The 23,405-nt window shown below is 41.3% G+C and overlaps 1 protein-coding gene and 1 long non-coding RNA gene across 4 annotated transcripts in view; one reads left to right on the forward strand and one right to left on the reverse strand.

Annotated features, from left to right (window-relative positions):
• LOC129751081 (SAM50-like protein CG7639) overlaps positions 1-23,405 on the forward strand; it is a 97,280-nt gene that overhangs the window by 46,657 nt on the left and 27,218 nt on the right. Inside the window, exons 1-4 of one of the 3 annotated variants that reach the window (XM_055746365.1) lie at positions 21,179-21,214; positions 22,755-22,843; positions 22,931-23,106; positions 23,176-23,357. In XM_055746365.1, coding sequence (XP_055602340.1) covers positions 22,823-22,843; positions 22,931-23,106; positions 23,176-23,357 — 379 coding nt within the window. In that variant the 5' untranslated portion in view covers positions 21,179-21,214; positions 22,755-22,822. Of the gene's footprint in view, positions 1-21,178; positions 21,215-22,412; positions 22,663-22,747; positions 22,844-22,930; positions 23,107-23,175; positions 23,358-23,405 lie in introns of those variants that run through there. The other 2 variants (XM_055746364.1, XM_055746366.1) reach the window with 2 other exon arrangements.
• On the reverse strand, positions 6,107-6,914 carry LOC129751085 (uncharacterized). The gene is made up of 3 exons (XR_008738594.1): positions 6,713-6,914; positions 6,473-6,616; positions 6,107-6,388 (listed from the first exon to the last, which is right to left on the reverse strand). It is a non-coding gene; the product is annotated as an uncharacterized LOC129751085 (long non-coding RNA).

Here is a 23,405-nt window from a genome sequence, read left to right on the forward strand (position 1 = left end):
ATGAAGCTTTTATTTACTATGATTTTCTTCATGTGTTTTTTTTTAACTATTAGAACAAACGTTTGAAAGTGCGAGCCAGTGTCGAAAAAGTGCTCGTCAAGAAAATGAACTATATGGGACTGATTCTGCAGGAAACGCTGGTGAACGAGCTGGAACAAGATACGTTTTTCTGACCGGAAAATTATCGGAGCCTATCCGCACATCGCCTTCCGACGGAACCTTCGGTGGATGTACGTCGAACAGTTCTGCTAAAATGAGTGTTGGTTTAGTCCCAATTTCGTCATCTTAGATTTTGTCATTTGAACAATTTTATATTAACAATTTATTTTTTTTAGAAAAAACCAAACACTATTCGCACTATTGTCTGGGCTCAACGGAACTCTTCATTAAGGTTAACCAGAAACTGGACTGTGCCTGAGAGCGACGGCGTTAGATTCTGAAAAATGGTCCGGATTTAAATTGGAACCGACAAATTTATCTCTGCGTTTCCATACGTATAAAAAATGTGAGTATTAATAAAGTAAACAAGCCCCATAATAGATAGGCTAATGCTTGGACTATAAAATAGATTCGAAACTTTCATGAGATTTGGACTATAAAATGAAACTGAAATGCAGTATGATCTAAATTTGTTCCTTCACTTTCCAATCTTTTGAACTACATTTGATCCAACACCCTGATTCTGCTTTCAAAATTTTATATTCATTAAGTTTTGATTTTACCAACAGCTATAATCCATCCTGCGAGCTTGAGGGAACAGACCGTTTTGTTCAGGCCGCTCAAATGGTACACTTAAAACCTTGAGAGATAAACTCCGTTTTCAATCAGATAATCATTAAGATTCCAATATAACAAAGTTAAAAAAAAATCTACTTGAAAATAGAGCTGAAATATTTTCAATTTAGAAAACTATTTTTATTTATAAATTTCTAACAGTTGTAACTGATTTGTGAACTATAACATAAAATAATAATTAAAACTCTTTTACAGATTCTTCTTTCCCTTTTGGCATTTGGGTTGCACAACAGGACGTGAATCGGTACCGGCTGAAAGTTCCATGTTGAGCTATGATTGGTTTTTAATTCCTGCCGAAATAAAATTTAAAAAAAAAAGTGATAAACAATCTCCCGGCATCCGGATGGCCGGTCTTATATTTTAAATTGACAATAAAAACTTTATTGCTACGCAGAAGAAGAAATTTTTGTTTTTTTTTTTTGAGAAATTTCATAAACTTTTACTTTTCTGAAGAAATCTTGAAAATGCATGTGCATCCCCATGTCAAAATATACAGAATGGGAGTTATTAAGCAAACACTAGCGACACCATGTCCTCCATAGAAGAGTTTCGATTAGTTAGGGAGCTTTTGGAAAGCTTTCGAAAACGGCCATACATTTGTCCTAACTCCAAAACGTCAAAAATTTACCTGGCATCGCGGATTGACTAACCGGCCGAAAGCTCGCAAATGTATAAAAGCTCTATACCCGAATAGCAAAGACCATGGTATTAAGATAACCGAACAATGATTTTCAGTTTAACAATAAACTTCATCGGTTTTTAATCGTTTTTGAAAATATCAGAAACACGGTATTACAATAATTTTATTGTGATTATTATTGTTACAGTGTACTTCATGGTGAAATGAAGATCCAAACCAAAACGAACATTAGTAAAATTTTGCTAGTTTTGAGCATAACAATTTTTTCGTGTATGAGTTTTGTTTTTGTGCAGCCCGCCATTTTGGCCAAAATAAAATTTTTGTTTCGCTGACAATTTTCTTGTGAAAACGACGTGGTAAGTCCCTTTTTATGAATAACTAGGTTTTTTTTCAACTCATAATTTTTTTTAAAAGATTTTTAGCAGTTCCGCGGCGCCGCTTCTACAGCGAAAATGGACGGAGGCATTTGCGACTACTTGGGCACGATGACAGATTGGCCACAAGAATCTATCAAAAACCACCACAAACCAGTTGCTTCACTGGTTCACACCCATTGCAGTATGAGGACAACGATTCCGGTAATTTTCCGAGTGACGAAGCTATTGGGGGTGCTGGAACTTCGTCCGAGCTTCCTCCACCAATTCGTTTGCCACCAGTTCCGGAAACGGTATTCAAACTTGTTGTTATAGACAACCTGTTTGTATACCTGTGTCCACGGAAATAAGCTATGTAGACGCCGTAAAAAATCATCTGTCTTCACTAATGGAATTAAACGATGCCGACATGGAGGAACTTCTCAATCTGGATGATATGCTGGAACGAGACAAGCGGGCTCCTAAAAAGTATTGCCTCGACGTACTAATGTGGCAATGAGCATCATGGAGTGTGTCTGTAAGTATCTGTTTACTGGTACTTAAAACCTTAAAATTTGCACTTATCAATATAATTTTTTTCTAGCATACTTTGTGTACATCAATATTGTTAATGTGGACAAATTATACTGTAACCGAGCATCGGGAACCAGTAATTCGAACGCCAGGTTTGGATCAGATTGGGCAGCCTATTTGCGACAGTTCTTGGTTCAGAAATCTCCCGTCAATGCAAAACAGACGGACATCACACTACTGATCGACCATGACCATCACTCTTCCCACAGCAATATTGTTAAAAGAAGCCCGTTGCAACCGCATCTTTCGGAGATAGCTTCATGTCCATCGTAGCGATTAAAAGCACTCAAGACAACAATCAAGGTCCGATTGCCATAACACAACCTATTTCCACCGTGGAATCAGCGTTATCATTCGCTTATTCTGGATTTAATCAAATTTCCGTTCTCGAAACTACAACATTCAACGATATCAACTTTAATGCAGGGGGTCCAAGTTGGTAGCAATGTTACTGGCCCGATGAGTGGTAATGCTTCTGCTAATGGAATAAAACCACCGACTTCCTGAATGAGAACCACAATCATGATGACAAGATAGCTCGAACAAGCCTTGGTTAGCTTCGGATCTCAATTTAAAGTTTGTAGTCTGAATATTGATAACTAGATTTAAGTTCAAATCAGGGCTGAATTTCAGCAACAACAATCTTTATATTGAAAAGCATTTAATCATTTATAAATTAAAGTAAAATTATTCTTGTTTTAAGGAATTTATATTCCTGATTGGCCGTGCTTTTGAATAAACGTTTATAAAGTTTGTTCAAAAGCACAACTAATCGTGAATAAAATTCCTTGAAACGAGAAATAACTTAAGCAAACTATTCCAATCCATAAAAATTAAATTATTCATAGTAAACCATGAAATTTCATGGTTGAACAATAATTATATACCGTAGAAAAACCTTGATCTCCATCTTCGTTTCAACAATGGAAATAAACGGATTTTCATGGTTTTACTATGAAAAAGCGGAAGCTGTTATCACCATGAACTTCATATTTTTGAGCTTCCGAATGTATGGGAAATCGCCATTTTTTTCATGGTCACGCTGCATAACAATACCCCTTTTTCATGGTTATTTTCGCCAAAACAGTGAAATGTATGGTCGGAAACTATGAATTCCAATGTGCACTCACGGTATCGTGGACGATAATAAGCATTGTGTAAAGCATAAAATTTATGGTTTGTGAATATGGAATTCATGGTTTTTTCATTGTACAATTCTATTCGGGTAGACACGCTCTGCATAAAACGCCTAAACATAAAAGTGCGTGGAGACACTTTTGTTGAAACTGAATGGATTTTTATACAGAACAGAGTAACTTTGGTTACCGTGTATGATGTAACGAAAAAGAAGCATCACATATGATTGAATTTTCAGTGTGAGTTGAATATTACACGTCTGTAATCTTCAACAGGCGTGTAAATTTTGAAAGACATGTAAAATATTAAGACGTGTAATATTTATTTCGCACTGAAAATTCCGTCGTATGTGATGCTTCTTTTTATTTACATCATATGTGATGTAAATTTACATCAAATAATCGCGTTCCGTGTCAAGTAATATTTGTGTCATTAGAATTCAGTGCTGTTAAGGATTCAACCATTTTTATTTTGTAAATTTACATCAATAAATCGCGTTCCATGTCATGTAATAATAAAGGTTTTCAATTTCAGTGCCCTTAAGGATTCAGATTTTTTTTCTGTGTAGATGATGATTCCAGTTTGTTTTTCCACTACTTGTTTGCAACTGACAAAATGTATAATTAAGTTCCAACGAATTCATCCTTAAAGTTTAATCCTTTGGTGTCACTTGCACCCTTCTGACACCAAACGAAACAGGATTTTCATTAACACGTTTTTTTTATATAAATAGCTTAAAAATATTGAAATAATTTTTCTTTTGACCTGTGTCTTCTACAGAATGTTAATCTATACTTTAAATATCCAAAAAACAGTTTATCTCAGTTTTGATAAAAAATCACTTGCACCCCTCTGATCATAAGTGCCTCAGTTATTTCCATTGACAAATGTTTTTTCAACTAATTCATATACTGCCGCTATTCGCAAGACTGTCCCATATGCATTTTCGTCATTTTTCAGTTTATCTCAAAAATCGTTCAAATACAGTTAGTTCTTCAATTTAGACTAAAAACTTTCATAACTTTGTTCTCAACATATATGAAAAAAAATACCAAGTCATGTCTGTCCCATATGAAATATACCCGCAAAGCTGTCCCATATGTCTATTCATACAGAATGCTTCAAAATTGCTCCTCTAATTTACGTTAATTTTACAAATATACAATGTGTGCGACAAAATAAGCATTCATTGAAATTGCGAAAGTTAGACTAGATAAAACAGTACATTAAAGTTAAAAATAACAATAATGGGTAAATTCTATCAAACAGTTTTTTTTTTAAATTTTGCATGAAGCTTATTGAATTGCTCTCTGTAAAACATGGAAAACAGTCAGCTACAAAGCCATATTTTTTAGGTTTTTGTCATGCTGTTACTTGCTGCTTGGACTTGGACATAAAATCTATGAACAAAAATACTGGTAGCACACGCTTAAGTCATATTGAATGGATTTTTCTCATCAAATATTTGCAGCCAAGATACTTTGCTGTTTCTGATTCAGCATTTATTTAATTTGAAGGTATTGAGTCTTTGAGTATTGAGTCTTTATAAAAAGATAATCGACCGAAAAACTTTCCAAAATACGATGGTACATGTTGTTTAATTCATGGAACGTTGTTATTCATTTTATTTTAGACCCACTCAATTCTTACGATAAACTTTCTTTATCTTTGACTATATCTAAACATGTCATGAACATCATTTCAAACTTATTTTTATCAGTAAACAACCAGTAAAGTGAATAATACAGCGCAGATAGAGAGAATCAAATGATCAACTGACAAAAGAAAAGCCAAATATGGGACAGCTTTGCGAGTATATTTAATCCACATACGAAATATACTCGCAAGGCTGTCCCATCATTATTTTCTCCTCCGCATCAACAACTTCCAAATCAAAAACACATTGGACGAAATTCTACAACAATTATCTTAATATCTGTGAAGAAAGAAGTAGAAAAGGTAAAGTTTCAACCGAGAAATCCACGGAAGTTTATAAAAATCTTTAAAGCCGTTTTTCTCGGTTCGTTGTTTTTGCATATGGGACAGACTTGCCATCAGCGGCAGTATAGTTAATGCAGAAAAGGATTAAAACACCAAAAAAAAAAGTTTTCCGGAAAATATTAAACGTGTTTTGGGAACCGGTGATCCCGCTGATGCTTTTTTATTCTCAGTGTATTCTTTGAAGTTTAAATCTCACACAAAACAAAGTGATTTTTTTTCAAGTGTGTGAATCATCGCGAACGAATTCAGAGTTTCCCGTAGTGCTATGAAGACTTTTGTACACGCTAGAAATTATTGAACCATTTATGTTTCAAAAATAACCATTTTTGACCTTTTCCCGGGAAATGTCATTTTATGAGTTCTCCATGAGAAGTCATAAAATGACTTCTAGGGGAGAAGTTCGAATATGGTTATTTTTCAACCGAATGAGTTTCTAGCGGAGAAGTTGAAAAAAAGGTTATTCTTTAACCGTTTTTTTAAGAGCTGCTGTGTAATTAGCAGATTTGGAAGAGTTTCTAGTACAATTTTCATTAAAATCTCCGGTTTCGATTCAGTATTCCTATTTATTTAAACAAATACACTATAGCATCAAAAGCCCCTCTCCTCCCACTACTACCGAATTAAAATGAAAAAATATATAAAATAACGCCGGTGCCGGACAACGCCGGAAGTGGCGATACGCCTTGATGACATTTTGTTGATGAAAGTGGTCAAAATATCAATGTCTTCAGTGCTGTTCGTTCACGGGGGGGTTAGATTTTTATTTTTGACTGGCGGGTGATATTTTTGAAGCAGTCCAGCACGTTCCAGCTTCTTCCGGGTGGTGAAATTGCAGTCGGAAGAATATCTTGTATTTTCGCACCAATACCTAAAACAAAAATATTTTATTAGGTAACCAAACTTTCCATCCTCGGAAGGATTCAAAAGTATTCTAAGGAATGTTTAAACTTACCGGAAGTGTGATCCGGGTTCTCCTTTTAGGATATTTCAATATACCTGACAGTACGAGGACCATGCAGCTAGCAAGCGACTGCGGTTGATTATAATTTAGGTGTTTCTATTGAAACTTCATGCGGGGTCATATCTCATCGGTATCCTGAAATTTAATTTTATTTGTTTATTGTGAGGTAGCAATTTGACTTATTTATATTAAAAGATGAAGTTAGATGAATATTTATATTAAAATATTTACCTTTGATAACCACCAATAGATTCGATGTGTTCCGACCAGGACCGATTTAATCTCGAACTCGATCTATAGTTTCGCGGAATGATGGAGTTTTGAAAAACGCGTTCGTCTGTAAATTGGCAATTTTCAAGATGGCTACGATAGGAAAACCAAATTATTCAAACATTTTGTGGTTAATGCTCAAGAACTACAAAAATGGTTAAAATTTGAGAAGGAAAAATTCTTAAAAAATAACCATATTGGCAGTTTTTGGGCTAAAGCCATAAAATGGTTATTTTTCAACCGAAAATGTTTAAATGAAAATGAGCGTGTATTAATTTTATGAAATGAAATTTACACGCTCGAATTTTTATAACCATTTATGTTTCTTAAATAACCATTTTTTGATATTTACTTAAGAACCGCCAATATGGTTATTTTTCAATAATTTTTCCTGGAAGGATTTTAACCATTTTGGTAGTTTTCGAGTATAAACCAGAAAATGTGTTGCATTTAAGCTTATAGCTAAGTTATTAGTCCTAAAAATATTTCACGATACGAGCGATTGGCAAACTAACACATAAAAACCCATCCCCATATAGAGAAAAACCAGCGTGTTGTTATTATTAAACCAAAATTAGTTTAAATGTGCTAAGCGTGAGATTTTGTGTTAAGAGCACCCAAGAGTGAGGAAAGCAAATAAATCGTGCAGCCGAACATGTCAAAATTCGACGTGGAAAAAAGAAACGCCATTTTGTATTGAAGTGCCGGCGCAAATAGACGCGGCAGTGTGCGAGCACCAAAATTGGGCCGCAAAAAGTGCCTTTTTGGACATCCGGGGAGCCGTTGGAGCATCCAGCAACACGCAAACCGCGTGCTCCAGGATTTGCCGTGGAAAAGCAGGTAAAAAACTTTCCGGTAGTGCACCGAGCACTTTGAACTTAAGTTCTTTTCCCCATCGGTCAGGAAACCGTTCTAAAACGTGCTCTGGCGAAGGCCAAAGAAAGGAGGCTCGGAACCGGCATCTCGGCTGGTAAAGACGGCCAGAAAGGTGAAGGCTCGAGGAGCCAATAAGATCAACATTTCCTCGCCACAAAATCCGCCTACAAAAGGAGCTGGTGAGAAGACGGTGCGAACCCTAACACTTGCAAGGTAAGCGACCAAGTTCTAAAGCGAACTTTCCGAAAGACTAACAACGCTCTTCTCCACGGCAGGCCACGAATCCAAATCGTCGGTAGGCAAAGGCATCAGTCGGAAGAGCGAGACAGAGCCACACATCCATGTGTGTAAGTATCCCGTAAAAGAATACGCCGACAAACCATTGACACGTTTTGCTTCCTCAGGGCTCTTTTTTCTCCCCTCATCGCAACTGCCTTCCGGTGCGGCAACTTCGGGCGAGCCGAAGAAAATAAGCAGCCCCCTGGTAGACCCCAGGAGGCGCCACAAGTGTAGGAACAAATCAACGAAAAGCAGCAGCCCCCTGGTAGACCCCAGGAGGCGCCACAGGCGTAGGGCGGCCGAATAGCGGAAGAGGCACGAGGTGCCATCCGATCGGCGCTCGGTCGAAAGGCGGCGGACGCATGCAGGGCAGGCGAGGTGCCGTACAGTGGGATCCATTCGGCGAAAATGCGGGAGATTTTGGACTTTGCTTCAATAAGCATCTGTTTCATTGGGAATGTGCTGAAAGACTTGCAGTACCTTCCGAATTTAGCGCAGTCCTTCCTGAAGCCATTTATCAATGTCCTCACTGTGGACTAGAAAGTCATAAAAAAATTATGAACGAGGTGGTTCGCTACAACGGATCACCAAGTAAAACACGAGCCAACGGAAAACCGGGCACGGAATGGAGAATCTTAATTGTTGACAAACTTGCCATGCGCATGGTCTCCGCATGCACTAAAATGCACGAAATCAGCGCCGAAGGAATAACACTTGTTGAAGACATCAACAAAAAAAGAGAACCACTACCAGCAATTGAAGCGGTCTATCTAATCACTCCATCTGAAGATTCCATCCGTTTGCTGATGAGAGATTTCGAAAATCCGGCTAAGCCAACGTATAAAGCTGCTCACGTCTTTTTCACCGAAGTTTGCCCGGAAGAACTATTCAATGACATTTGTAAATCTGTAGTATCGAGGAAAATCAAAACTCTTAAGGAAATCAACATTGCTTTTCTTCCATATGAATCCCAAGTATATTCTCTGGACTCGCCTGTTACATTCCAATGTGCGTATTCCCCAACATTGTCTTCAGCTCGTTATGGTAACATGGAGCGCATTGCTGAACAAATTGCAACATTGTGCGCAACTTTGGGGGAGTTAATTGGAAACAAAATGCCATAATATGAGAAAATTTAAAGAAAATTCATCTTCTAATTTAAGTGGCGTCGACCACAATTAGCCTCCATAATAAATGGCGCCCAACTAAATCGAACCGCATAATTTTGTTCGATAATTTTGAATATTTTGAATATCATTAGTATTTATATGAAATGATATTATTATGATTATTAAAACAGTTGATTTGCGAAAGCAACTGTTAGGCTTATTTTGATTTTTGCTCAAGTTTTTGTATCGTATCAAGTTGTTATTTTAATCTGTAAGTCCACTGAAAATATCTGGTTTTTGATCCAAAATAAATGATGATGAATAAACAAATTGAATTATATCATCTTAATGATGAGGAGATGGAATATGAATTGGCCTTGCGCCATGTTACGAATCTAGCCCCATGCTCTAGAAGAGCTAGAGTTGTCAAGTTAAAAGCTCTTGTCCAAGAGGACACCCTTAGAGACACCATCTATGTTAATTCAGAACACGTAATGTCGCCGGAGTTGAACATCGAGGTCTGCCAGAGGGCAGTTGTAGAATTGAGAAATCATGTTGATTTAGCCACGCAGAATAGAAATGCCGATCAAATGGCTTGCGCGAAATCGAGATTGCTTCATTACCGGCAAAGATTATCACTGATTCCAGTGGTCGCGAGTTTAGAGGAAACGCGTAGGGTCGTGTGCGAGCTTGTAGAGACGCTGCTAGCTCAGATAGAGTGCGTGAACAGTGCAGTCAACATGGTGCTAAGTGAAACAGAAAACACTAGCCTTTCAACTAGTGTCCCAACCATCCAGGCAGAGAACAGTAGCAGTAGGGATGCCTGCGATGCGTTGACGATTCCACCGAGGCCACAAGCAGCCGGAAATGATGAAGGAGCACGAGCACGGATGCAAGAAGCGGATGTCGAGCCGTCTTCTCTTCCATTCCAAGGAGGCAGACAAGGACAGAGGGACTCGGAGGAAGTAATCATCCGGAGGTCGGGTAGTTCGGCTGGTCTGGCTACTGTGAACGTTCTGGACGAACTGCGGTTCGACATTCAACAACGACAAAGGAGGCAGCAGCAGTTGAACGACAGCTTTACAAACCGAAGTGGTAGCAACTACGACAGGCGGATGCAGAAGGCGATTCACAATTGGCCTTTCAAGTTCCGAGGCGAAAAGGATACCACGTCTCTCAACATTTTCCTAGACCGAGTGGAGACGTTTGCCAGATCAGAGGGAATCGACGATCAGACACTTCTGGCTTCTATCAAGCACCTGTTGCTTGAAGACGCCCTCGACTGGTACTCCAGAGCACTTGCCCAACGTCGCCTGTATTCCTGGCAAGCATTCAAGCAAGAAATTCGACGGGAATTCCTGCCTAGCGGGTATGCTCAGATCCTGAGGTTGGAAGCCAGCTTCCGTTTTCAAGGTGCCAACGAAACGTTCGATAAGTTCTTCCGTGACATCTCTACACTATTCCGCTTCATCGATCCACCACTTACGGAAGAGGAGAAGTTGTTCATAGTCAAGAAAAATATGAACATGGACTATGCAACAATAGTAACAGCCGCTCAGCCAAAGACACTGATGGACCTGGTCAACGTCTGCAGCAACTTCGACGAAACAAGGCTATTACTGAACCAGCAGCGCAGGATTCCAATTCCGCACAACAGCTTACTAGAACCGAACTTCGCAACACCAGCAACAACAAGTCGATCTCAGCAACACCAGCAGCAGCGTTTTGGGAGATTGCAAGCAGTGGAGGCGGACGAGCAGTTGTACGGAGCCACATCATACTCAGCACCATCGCATCGGCTACCAATACAACAGCCACGCTTCAACAGAGTACATGCGGTGGAGAACGAGGTCCAGCAAGGTGCGGCTTCAACGTCAGCTATCCAAACTGAAGCAGATCTAGTGGATCCAGAAGAAGCAAACGGTTTGCAAGGGGACTTTAACCAGCTGTACGAGCAAGTTTGTGCCATGAAGCTTCAACTGGAGCGCAGATCGAATCGTTTCAATACAGGACTACAACAGCAGCACTCTGTACAACGACCGGAACAGCGTCAACAACCGCCTACAACTTCGGCAGGTCAGAACAATTTGGTGAATCGGCAAGGCAGTCAAGCGGAGAACTATCGAATACAACATCCGTTGCAACAGCAAGCTAAATGGGCGCCGCGACAGCAGCCTCAACAGCAGCAGCTTCAACAACAGCAGCCTCAACGGCAATTCCAACAGCACTATCAACCACAGCTCCAAAACCAGCAGCTTCAGCAAGCAGGCAGCAACATGTACGATCTAGATCCTGTTCAGCATACAGCGTACCGCCCAGCGCTTTGCTGGAACTGCGATGAGGAGGGGCATAGGTTTCCGGATTGCACGAAGGCACAGGCAATTCTCTTTTGCTATAGATGCGGTCGAAAAGGTTACACGTTACGCAGCTGTCTTGTTTGCAACAGCGAAGCGGAAAACGCCGCAGCGAGGAGGTGGTAGATGGAGGGCCAGATTCTTCGCAACACAGCTATCAACCTTCAATACCTCCCGATTTACAAGACATCAACTCTATCATTATCAATCCCGGACATGACAATCGTCCACACGCCGTTTTGGACGTTCTTGGAAAGAAAGTCACAGCTTTGTTGGACAGTGGTGCAAACTGTTCTTTGTTAGGTGGCAGCAAAGCACAGATCGTAGAAGAGCTGGGACTGCGAAAAGAAGCACTGAACGGTGGGATCAAGACAGCGGATGGAACGCCACACCAGATCAATCACTTCACACGTCTGCCAATATCGTACAACAATCGAAGCGAAATTTTGCCGGTTCTACTCGTGCCTAGCTTGCCAGATTGCGCTATCATGGGCATGAACTTCTGGCAAACGTTTGGCGTCAAGGCAGTGTGCTTCTCGATAATGAACAATGAAATTGAACAAGATGCAGAACCGCTGAAGGAGCTTTCACCAGAACAGCAAAAGCGACTAGACCAAGTGGTACGCATATTTCCGAAGGCAGAAGATGGTAAGCTTGGCAGGACGCAGATCTACGAACATCAAATCGACGTCGGAAATGCGCCGCCAAGGAAACAACGGTACTACCCAATGTCACAGTACGTCCTAGCGGAAGTCAACAAGGAAGTCGACCGGATGCTATCCCTGGACGTGATCGAAGAAGCAGTGTTCTCACCGTGGAACAATCCACTGGTAGCGGTGAAGAAGAAGGATGGCAGATACCGGGTATGTTTAGACGCAAGACACCTGAACTCAATCATGGTGAACGAAGGTTATCCGATACCGCAGATCTCCGCAATCATCAATAACCTCGGAGGATGCTCGTACATATCTTCAATTGACTTGAAGGATGCCTTCTGGCAAATGCCGCTCCAACAAAAGTCACGACCCTTAACAGCATTCACTGTACCATCCCGTGGTCACTACCAATTTAAGGTTGTTCCTTTTGGTATCTGTACGGCAAGTCAAGGACTCGCAAGACTAATGACACATCTTTTCGCGGACATGGAGCCATTCGTCTTTCATTATTTGGACGACATTATTATCTGCTCTAAAACGTTTGACGAACACGTAGCAGTTCTTCAGGAAGTGGCAACCAGGCTACGTCAGGCGAATCTCACCATTTCTCCGGAAAAATCCAAGTTCTGTCGCCAACGCATAAAATATTTGGGCTACGTTCTCAGTGAAGGAGGATGGAGGGTCGACGAGGAAAAGGTGGAGAGCATCGTCAAATTTCCAGTTCCAAGTACACGAAAGGAAGTTCAAAGATTCTTAGGCTTATGCGGATGGTATCGACGCTTCATTCCAGAGTTCTCACGAATCGCCGCACCAATCACGGAGCTCACGAAAGCCAAGATCAAATTCCGATGGACAACAGCAGCAGAAGAAGCTTTTCTCAAACTCAAGTCAGCTCTAGTCACCGCGCCAGTACTTGCGATGCCGGACTACACAAAACCGTTCTCAATAGCATGCGACGCTAGCGATGTCGCGATTGGTGCTGTATTGACGCAGGACATCGAGGGAGAAGAACACCCGATCAGTTACTTTTCCCAGAAGCTATCTTCGTCGGAGCGAAAATACACAGTCACAGAAAAAGAGTGCTTAGCAGTTATTCGTGCGATAGAAAAGTTCCGTGGGTATGTAGAAGGAGTACGTTTCGTCGTTTACTGTGACCATTCCGCACTCAGCTACCTGAAAACTTTGAAAAACCCCACAGCCTTGATGAGCAGATGGCTCTTGAGACTCAACGCGTTCGACTTCGAAATCAGGTACCGGAAGGGCAGCTGCAACACCGTACCAGATGCGCTATCCAGAGTAGTCTGTTCGCTAGTGTTTTCGATTTCCGAGGAAAATGATCCATGGTACAAGAACATCGTCAAGCAGGTAGAAAGGAAAGGCGACAAATATCCCGACTTTCGTATCGCAAACAACGAGCTCTACAAAAATTGTCATTGTAAGGATGAGGCTGGTTTAATCACGCATCGATGGAAGAAAGTAGTTCCGGAAAACCACCGAGCAGAACTCATTCGGCGATACCACGACGCACCATCAGCAGCGCATCTAGGCTTCCAGAAGACGTGGCACAAACTACAGCAGCACTATTACTGGCCAAAGATGCAGGACAACGTCGCCCGTTACGTCAAAGCATGCAATACGTGCAAGGCTAGTAAAGCGCCCAATATAAGAATGATGCCGCAGATGGGGAAGCTCAAGCCAGCGAAGGTCCCGTGGGAGCTAATTTCTATCGATTTCGTCGGACCGTTAACCAGATCCAAGAAAGGCAACACTGTGCTGCTAGTAATTGTCGACTGGATCACGAAATACGTCATCGCTCACCCGATGCGAGCCGCTGATTCGAGCAAGATGGTCGAGTTTTTGGAAGAAAAGGTGTTCCTCAAGTTCTCCAGACCAAGGATTATTTTATCAGATAACGGCAAGCAGTTCGAGTCGCAGGTGTTTCGGGCGCTGCTAAGCCGTCACAACATCATCCACATGAAGACCGCTTTCTACGCACCGCAGGTCAACAACGCCGAGCGAGTGAACAGAGTTCTTATCACTTGTGTTCGATCGTTGTTGGAGGAAGATCATCGAGAGTGGGACAAGAACCTGGCCGCCATCACCGCAGCTATCAACAGTGCGAAGCACGAATCAACCGGAGTCAGCCCGCACTTCGCCAACTTCGGCAGGGAACTTCTGTTGCACACGGACCTCTACACTCTGCAGGACTTAAACGTGTCGGACGATCCAAAGGTCGCGCAGGAGATGCGGCTATCCACGATCAACAGGATTCACAAATTCATCCAACAGCGGATCAAGAAGACCCACGAGAAGACAAAGAAGCGCTACGATCTACAAAAGCGGACTGTGTCCTTTCAACCGGGCGAGCTAGTATGGCGCCGCTCGTTTGTTCTTTCTTCGAAGGCGGACCATATCAACAAGAAACTGGACCCCAAATTTATTCCAGCTATCGTTAAAGAAAAGCTGGGAGCCAATCTCTACACTCTGGAGGATGTCGTGACCGGAAAGCGAGGTCGCTACCACGTGAAGGACATCAAACCAGACTAAGATATTCAAGCTATGTAAGCAACAACGCTGACCACAAGCTCACTCGGAGCACAAAACACGAAATGGAGAAGGCTGAAGGACCAACATCATCTTTGAAACCTCGCCCCCAACAACTCGGAGTAAATTATGCAGAACTCTTCCATTCGAACAACTCAATGAAGCACAGCTGATGATAATTCGTCGCTAGGACACCGACGAACACAACGAAGTAGGCGTTTATGAAGGAAACAACGGCCTTGCGCGAGACCAGCGTCTGCTGAATGGACTCTGAGAACTCTGCCAGGAAGTTCATCAGAATTTGGAGAGGGCTGGCAACCTTGCGTGGGATTGCCGCCACTCATTGTCCAGAATGCAATCCTGTCATCTTGAAGCAGCGTAGCAGCGCTGGGGATAGTAGTACTGGTGAGCCACCGTAGCCAGGCGCTACACACCATCGCAGAGAACCCATCCAGGTTCGGGATATTGGAATGTTCGGAAAGTCAAGTACAGCAGCTCCAAACACCACGTCGCTGCAATTGAAAGGATTGTCAGGACATCAAGAAGAGGATTCAGCACCATAGAATACAGTTAAGCGAAGAAGTTGTGAGGAGTAGACATCATGACGGCCGCTACTACCATATCGACTATCTCTCGCTAACTGTCAAAAGCCACACGCCCATAATCCAGCTATGACCGCTACCCAAGGTAGTCAACAAGAGCCTAACGAGGTCAAAACACGCCAGTCGTTACTACCACAAACAGGAGATCATCCACCAACCCCAAAAATCTCCGAATCAATACAAAAACCCTTCAGCTATGACCACAGCCAAAGCCTGTCAACCAAGCGCAACAGCGCAGGAAATACCGTTAGGCCGATCGGGAAAAATCGTGCATCTGGAAAACGCAGTGAGCAATATCTCTTATCTACCTCCTCGTGAGTACAGTAACAAGTCTAGCTATGTCCGCTACCCAAGGTTGCCAACAAAAGCATCGCCGATGCGAAAAACACGTTCATCGTCAGCACCACAACCATCTGCTTTGCTCGACGACTCCGGAAGAAGGGCCCGTCTGAGGGAGCTCATTCGCAGCAGCAGCAATATCCGATTTTGTCCCACAAACACGAACCCTGCTCGTTCAGCACAGTATCAACAGGACGAATCAGGACAACGCCCAGGGTAGCTTGAAAGAGGTTGCAAGATTCCTGCTGACTTTCTCCTAGTCCGGAGGACCATAGCTGACCAGGCTTCCCAGAAATAAGAAAACCGAACAAATACATCCACAAGGAACTCCCGATTAAGACCTCCCGATTAAGACTACCTGATTAAGACTACCCGATCAAGACTACCAGATCAAGACCATCTTCAACCAACCATGTCAACTCCCGATTAAGACTTCCCGATCAAGAATATCTTCAACCAACCATGTAAACTTCCGATTACGACCTCCCGATCAAGACGAAATTCTCAAAAGTTATCTACCAACTTTGTCAAAACCACAAGCTATGAGAACACCATCTACCATGGTCCACACCCCAAAATACGCGCAGCGGAACCACAAATTACCCTCGCCTGAAATGGTGTCGACAGTTCAACTGTCCGATTCAGACTTGACCACAAATCACCAACCTCACAAAATGATACATAATGGATCATGCACAGTTGTTAAGGGGGTTGCCAAGGAAATATCAAAAGGAACGCGATCTGGAGGCGCGGTATAACCTCTATTCCGGGCCCTTGGTAATTAAGAGGATTAAATCCCTCTTTTCCTTAGACTTCTGTTGCTTTTAGTATAAACCAGTTAAGTTCCCACCTAAATTTCGTTTGTTAAGTTCTATTTGTAAGATCTAGGTTATTATCTCCATCAATAACCATTTGATTTTGGATTTTCGTATGCTGCTGAGGTGGATGTAATTAAATAGATTGTTTTAAGGATTCGAAGGAGTTTCTTTCTGCCAGATATACTGGTAATGATCGACACATTTGCCATAACTTGTTGGCTTAAATTTTGTTGGATTCTGCCAAGATTCGTTGGCGTAGAGATATAGTTTATTGTTTCTGGCCTTAGTCTTTGAAGATACTCACCACTGCAGGGTGACATCAGTACGAGGTTTTCTCGACACAGCCGTCGATTTTCATATCTCCTTCGAACTCCTAGTGGCGTGATTATGAATTTTTCATGGATCCTTGTCATGATCCATGAAAAATTCTACCAAAGCAGCAATGTTGTGTTGCATTTAAGCTTATAGCTAAGTTATTAGTCCTAAAAATATTTCACGATACGAGCGATTGGCAAACTAACACATAAAAACCCATCCCCATATAGAGAAAAACCAGCGTGTTGTTATTATTAAACCAAAATTAGTTTAAATGTGCTAAGCGTGAGATTTTGTGTTAAGAGCACCCAAGAGTGAGGAAAGCAAATAAATCGTGCAGCCGAACATGTCAAAATTCGACGTGGAAAAAAGAAACGCCATTTTGTATTGAAGTGCCGGCGCAAATAGACGCGGCAGTGTGCGAGCACCAAAATTGGGCCGCAAAAAGTGCCTTTTTGGACATCCGGGGAGCCGTTGGAGCATCCAGCAACACGCAAACCGCGTGCTCCAGGATTTGCCGTGGAAAAGCAGGTAAAAAACTTTCCGGTAGTGCACCGAGCACTTTGAACTTAAGTTCTTTTCCCCATCGGTCAGGAAACCGTTCTAAAACGTGCTCTGGCGAAGGCCAAAGAAAGGAGGCTCGGAACCGGCATCTCGGCTGGTAAAGACGGCCAGAAAGGTGAAGGCTCGAGGAGCCAATAAGATCAACATTTCCTCGCCACAAAATCCGCCTACAAAAGGAGCTGGTGAGAAGACGGTGCGAACCCTAACACTTGCAAGGTAAGCGACCAAGTTCTAAAGCGAACTTTCCGAAAGACTAACAACGCTCTTCTCCACGGCAGGCCACGAATCCAAATCGTCGGTAGGCAAAGGCATCAGTCGGAAGAGCGAGACAGAGCCACACATCCATGTGTGTAAGTATCCCGTAAAAGAATACGCCGACAAACCATTGACACGTTTTGCTTCCTCAGGGCTCTTTTTTCTCCCCTCATCGCAACTGCCTTCCGGTGCGGCAACTTCGGGCGAGCCGAAGAAAATAAGCAGCCCCCTGGTAGACCCCAGGAGGCGCCACAAGTGTAGGAACAAATCAACGAAAAGCAGCAGCCCCCTGGTAGACCCCAGGAGGCGCCACAGGCGTAGGGCGGCCGAATAGCGGAAGAGGCACGAGGTGCCATCCGATCGGCGCTCGGTCGAAAGGCGGCGGACGCATGCAGGGCAGGCGAGGTGCCGTACAGTGGGATCCATTCGGCGAAAATGCGGGAGATTTTGGACTTTGCTTCAATAAGCATCTGTTTCATTGGGAATGTGCTGAAAGACTTGCAGTACCTTCCGAATTTAGCGCAGTCCTTCCTGAAGCCATTTATCAATGTCCTCACTGTGGACTAGAAAGTCATAAAAAAATTATGAACGAGGTGGTTCGCTACAACGGATCACCAAGTAAAACACGAGCCAACGGAAAACCGGGCACGGAATGGAGAATCTTAATTGTTGACAAACTTGCCATGCGCATGGTCTCCGCATGCACTAAAATGCACGAAATCAGCGCCGAAGGAATAACACTTGTTGAAGACATCAACAAAAAAAGAGAACCACTACCAGCAATTGAAGCGGTCTATCTAATCACTCCATCTGAAGATTCCATCCGTTTGCTGATGAGAGATTTCGAAAATCCGGCTAAGCCAACGTATAAAGCTGCTCACGTCTTTTTCACCGAAGTTTGCCCGGAAGAACTATTCAATGACATTTGTAAATCTGTAGTATCGAGGAAAATCAAAACTCTTAAGGAAATCAACATTGCTTTTCTTCCATATGAATCCCAAGTATATTCTCTGGACTCGCCTGTTACATTCCAATGTGCGTATTCCCCAACATTGTCTTCAGCTCGTTATGGTAACATGGAGCGCATTGCTGAACAAATTGCAACATTGTGCGCAACTTTGGGGGAGTTAATTGGAAACAAAATGCCATAATATGAGAAAATTTAAAGAAAATTCATCTTCTAATTTAAGTGGCGTCGACCACAATTAGCCTCCATAATAAATGGTTGAGTAATTTGCTGTTCTCTGTATCGCCATTTTGAAAGCGATTTACATTGCAGCTGGACGCCCTTAAAGCAAATTTTTTCTCCGCAGAAGTGTATCCTATTTTCCAATAAATCGGTTCTAGGAATCGTAGAAACATCGATTTAATGATGGGGAAAGGTAAGTGATTTAAATATCATTCAAGTGATTCGAATTATTCAAGTGGTTATTTCAATTTTCATCATAAACAAAAAAATTTCAGGGTACCGATTGGATGACGCCGGTTCAATTCCGTTTGAACCACCAACAAAATTGACAAGGACGAGGACTCATTCACCGGTCCAACGCTACAAAAAGAAATGGTTTCAAAGAAGTTCAAAAGGGATCGTTTTTCTCACCATCCGGCAGAATCTGGAACGGGCCGGAATGTTCGAAAAACATCTCCCACCGGGCGTGGATGAATGGATCCCCCTCTCGTTAACGGATTGCAAATTATTAATTATGGCATTGGCCATCCGCAGCGCTCGTTGGAACTTCTCTACCGGGTGATTTGGCTGCTTTTAGTAACCAAACAAAACATTATATTGCAAACAATTTTAGTGCAAACAAAACATTATAATAAGCTATAATTTATAAGTGTAACGTAAAAGAAATGGAATAAATATTCTGACAAATCTTTTTCCCAAATTCTTTCAACAATATCAATTAATTTTACAAATCACGCAAAACTGCACTTACGATTAAAAAACAACCATTTTCTAATTGCTATGGTATCTTTCTTACGGTTAAAAAATAACCATATTTCAACTTCTCCCCGAAAAGTCATTTTATGAGTTCTCATGGAAAACTCATAAAATGGCATTTCCTGGGAAAAGGTCAAAAATGGTTATTTTTGAATCGTAAATGGTTTAATAATTTCTAGCGTGTATGGAATCCGATAGCTATTACTACACGCTCGTTTTCATTTAACCAATTATGGTTATAGAATAACCATTTTTTGGTGTTTGCTCCAAAACTATCAATATGGTTATTTTTTAAGAATTTTTCTATGTCAAAATTCAACCATTTATCAAGTTCTCGTGTATTAACCAGAAAATGGTTGATAAATTTTACGTTTTTTCTACGCCATATTGGAAGCTACCGTGGAGTGAACCGAAGGTGTTTCGGATTTAATTTGTTCGCACGAATAAAACAGGGCTGGAGAGATTCTAAAGGTAATTGTTTAATCATTATAAATTCCCAATTAAAAACCCAATCAATCAACAACAAAAATTAATTGCAGTGCACTTATTGGACGAATCTGCGGCAATCCGGTTCCAGTTCCAGATCCAACGGCACCGAACGCGGGACTACCTACTTCCGGAACGAGCGCACCGAACATTCCTCATAACATTCGGATGAAGCTGAGATGGGTAGACAGCCCAAAAATCTCCACCCACCGGAGTGGAATTGCGGTCATCATAAGAGTGTGTGCTACAGCTGCTTCATCAAGAACCTCCCAGATGCATTAAGCACAAAGCAGCAGAGAAAAGGAACCGGTAACTTTTTTTGCGAAAAGTTTCTTGTTTTTTTTATGTAAATATTTCATTTTTTCAGCCTGTCGTAAAGCCGTTTTGGGAAAAAATCCCTTGTCAGCCAGTCGTCCTCGAAATAACTAATAGCATCGTTGATGAAAATGTTATCCTCAAGAAATCAGTGGAAATCAGTCAAATGTTGACAACCCGGAATGCGGGCCTCTAGAAAAAACCGATGGATTGTAACGCGACCACCTATCTCATACGGAATGCGCTCGGGGGAACCGACTACGGGACACTCGAAACTGTCCCACATGCTATCGCTGCCACAGGACATCGTTCCGCAGGACATCACCATCAATGTGTTTTACTTCGATTCGGAATACCTGCGGAACTGCCCTACCTAGCGGCACGAGTTGCAGCCGAAGAAGCTGTCCGGATCTGTCGTCCTGCAATAGATTGAGCATTTGGGAGCAACTCACTGATGGAGAACAAAAGGCCGCCGCGTACCAGTTAACGATCGAAGCCTTCTAGTGTTACCTTAACTACTAATAAGAAACCGTAATTAGGTACTATTTAAACAAATTCGTTGTTGTATTTTGTCAGCATAAATCAGAGATGCTCCGAAAGCGTATTTAATCGCTAACTACAAAGATTGTAACACTAAAAAGAAGGACAAAAAAACCACGTATATGAATGAAATCCCGGGTGAAGGTAAAAGGCGTGAAAAACACAAACAAAAAATAAATTTTAATTTTTCTTCGAAAACATTTCAATTTGTTCTATTTCTACATTAACATTCTCCCTCATTGATTTAAAAACAACCATTTTTCAACTTCTCCTCCTGAATCCCATTCGGTTGAAAAATAACCATATTCGAACTTCTCCCCTAGAAGTCATTTTATGACTTCTCATAGAGAACTCATAAAATGGCATTTCCCGGGAAAAGGTCAAAAATGGTTATTTTTGAAACGTAAATGGTTTAATAATTTCAAGCGTGTAGTGAAATAACTCCGGTTGATATTGTTGTCTTCTGGTGTAAGCTAAAGCCCTACAGTAAAAGTGCGGCAGACTGAATTTACACGCTCATATTTTTTTAACCAGAAATGACTGTTTTTCATACATTTTATGGTATTTATGGTAGAACCCCTAAAGTTGTTATTTTTCAATCGTAATGAATCGTTTAATTTTAACCATTTTATGAGTTCATGACGAAAATTTCAATTATGGTTGAAATTCAACAATAGAATGATTGTAAAATCAGTCGCCATTTTTGCAATCGCAGAAGTCTTTGTTTCTTTTCTGGTTCCGCGTTGGACTTACAATTCCGCTGAATTTCTTTATGATAAAAACTGTAAGTATTCACTTGATAATACTTATTATTGAAATTGAACCACCACCGTTGCTATCTTTCAATTCCATTTGCAGACGAGAGTTGTTGTGAAAAAAATATGGATTATATGAAGTTGGAAGCAGCAGCAGTTTATCCACAGACAGCATTTCGTCGGTCGACTCAGCGGAATCTTAACATTCTTTGTTACCAGTTGCCGTTGAATTTTTGGGTAAGTTCTTGTCATCATTGAAAATCCCTATCAACTGTTGCTAGAATAATAACCTTGAAAAATTAATTCTAGGATGCTCCGGAACTCCCCCGTGTTACTGCACCAAGAGGTACATTTCGGTTCCAAAAATCTGCGAGGAAAAAACCAGCACTAAAGTAAATGCAGAACGGGAAGCGAACCATATGGTTCCAATATTGGAGGCGCAGCGCTTCATCCGTAATTGTGACCGCAGGATAATCGACGCAATCAGCTCTTTTACAGTTTCCAACCCGTGAACGGGGACTAAAAACATCATGTCTTGAAATAAAAAATCAGCTGAAAATCGGCTTGAATTCTTTAATTCTGTTTTCCTGTGCTATCCAGATTTTTAGGTAGTTTGGCCATTTCTAAATATAATAACTGCCACATAGAATTAGATTTGAAATGAATCATAATAAAAAACAATTTTTTCCTTTATTTTCGGGCCATTTTTACTTTTTTGACCATGCTTGAAAAATAACCATTATTCAAGTTCTCTGTGGAATCTCATTTTATGAGTTTTCGCTGAAAACTCATAAAACGACTTGATCCACAAAACTGCCATTATGGTTATTTTTCAAACATTAATGGTTCAATATGGCCGAGCGTGTAGTACCGATTCGGCAGCACTGAAAAAGCTTCTGTAATCCTTCAACACTGCCAATAACGAAAACATTCGCATGACTTCTTGTTGATGTGCAACTGTGTCGCAGATTGTGAAGTTGATTTTCGTTTAGAGAATATTATTTAATTTGTTCTCCGTTGTGTCAATTGTTAAAATAAAAATTAAGTGCTTCTTTCCGTTTTGCTCCAATGAATTTTCTCAGCATTCTTGATTTATTTCAATTAAAAAATTGAAAGTCACAGTCACACAGATTGCAATACCTGCCACGAATTTGAAATGGTAAAAATGGTTATGCTCGATTGGAACGACTTTTGACAGTTCGATTGGAACTCCGCGATGACAGTCTGCCGCACTTTTATTTTAGGGCTTTAGTGTAAGCAGGTTTCAGTTTTTGGACGATAACGGCGTTCAATAACCTTCCGGTGAAAAGCCAGAGAAAATGGGAAGCGGTAATTCCAAGGTGGGTGAAGATGCATAGCTAATGCAAAAATAAGTTTATTTTTAAACCTACAAATTAAGTTTAATGCTTTCTTAAAACTAATTGAAGGATCCACCGGTGACCGAAAGAAAGAAGGATAAAATAGATATGGCCTTTTTAAAAGCTCGAGTAGACCGAGTTAACGTTAAAGGTCTTAGCCGAACCTGTGATGATTATGTACATCGAGCTGTTCGAAATTTGTTCGGAGCAAGCACGTTCCAAGATGTAATAGATGAAACTTCCAAGTAAGTTCAAATTTTTGGGTTAAATATTTTTTATAATATGTACCTAGATATATGTAATTTTATTTACAGCGTAAAAGATAACCTTATGCTGTTGGGTATTTTCAAAAATTTGAAAATAAAGATTGATGTTAGCCGAGGAACAGATTCAACCCCCAACGGATATGAGGTTACATTCGAAGGAAGTGAGCTATCACGTTTGACTGGTAGCATCGGGACGGAGTTTGGTCAGAATGATGGAGCGGCAACGGCGGGTAAGCAGTGATGGGTGCACCTATAATTATTTTCACCTAAGGTTGATG

The sequence above is a fragment of the Uranotaenia lowii genome, chromosome 3 (genome assembly GCF_029784155.1).
Source record: "Uranotaenia lowii strain MFRU-FL chromosome 3, ASM2978415v1, whole genome shotgun sequence".
Taxonomy (NCBI): domain Eukaryota; kingdom Metazoa; phylum Arthropoda; class Insecta; order Diptera; family Culicidae; genus Uranotaenia; species Uranotaenia lowii.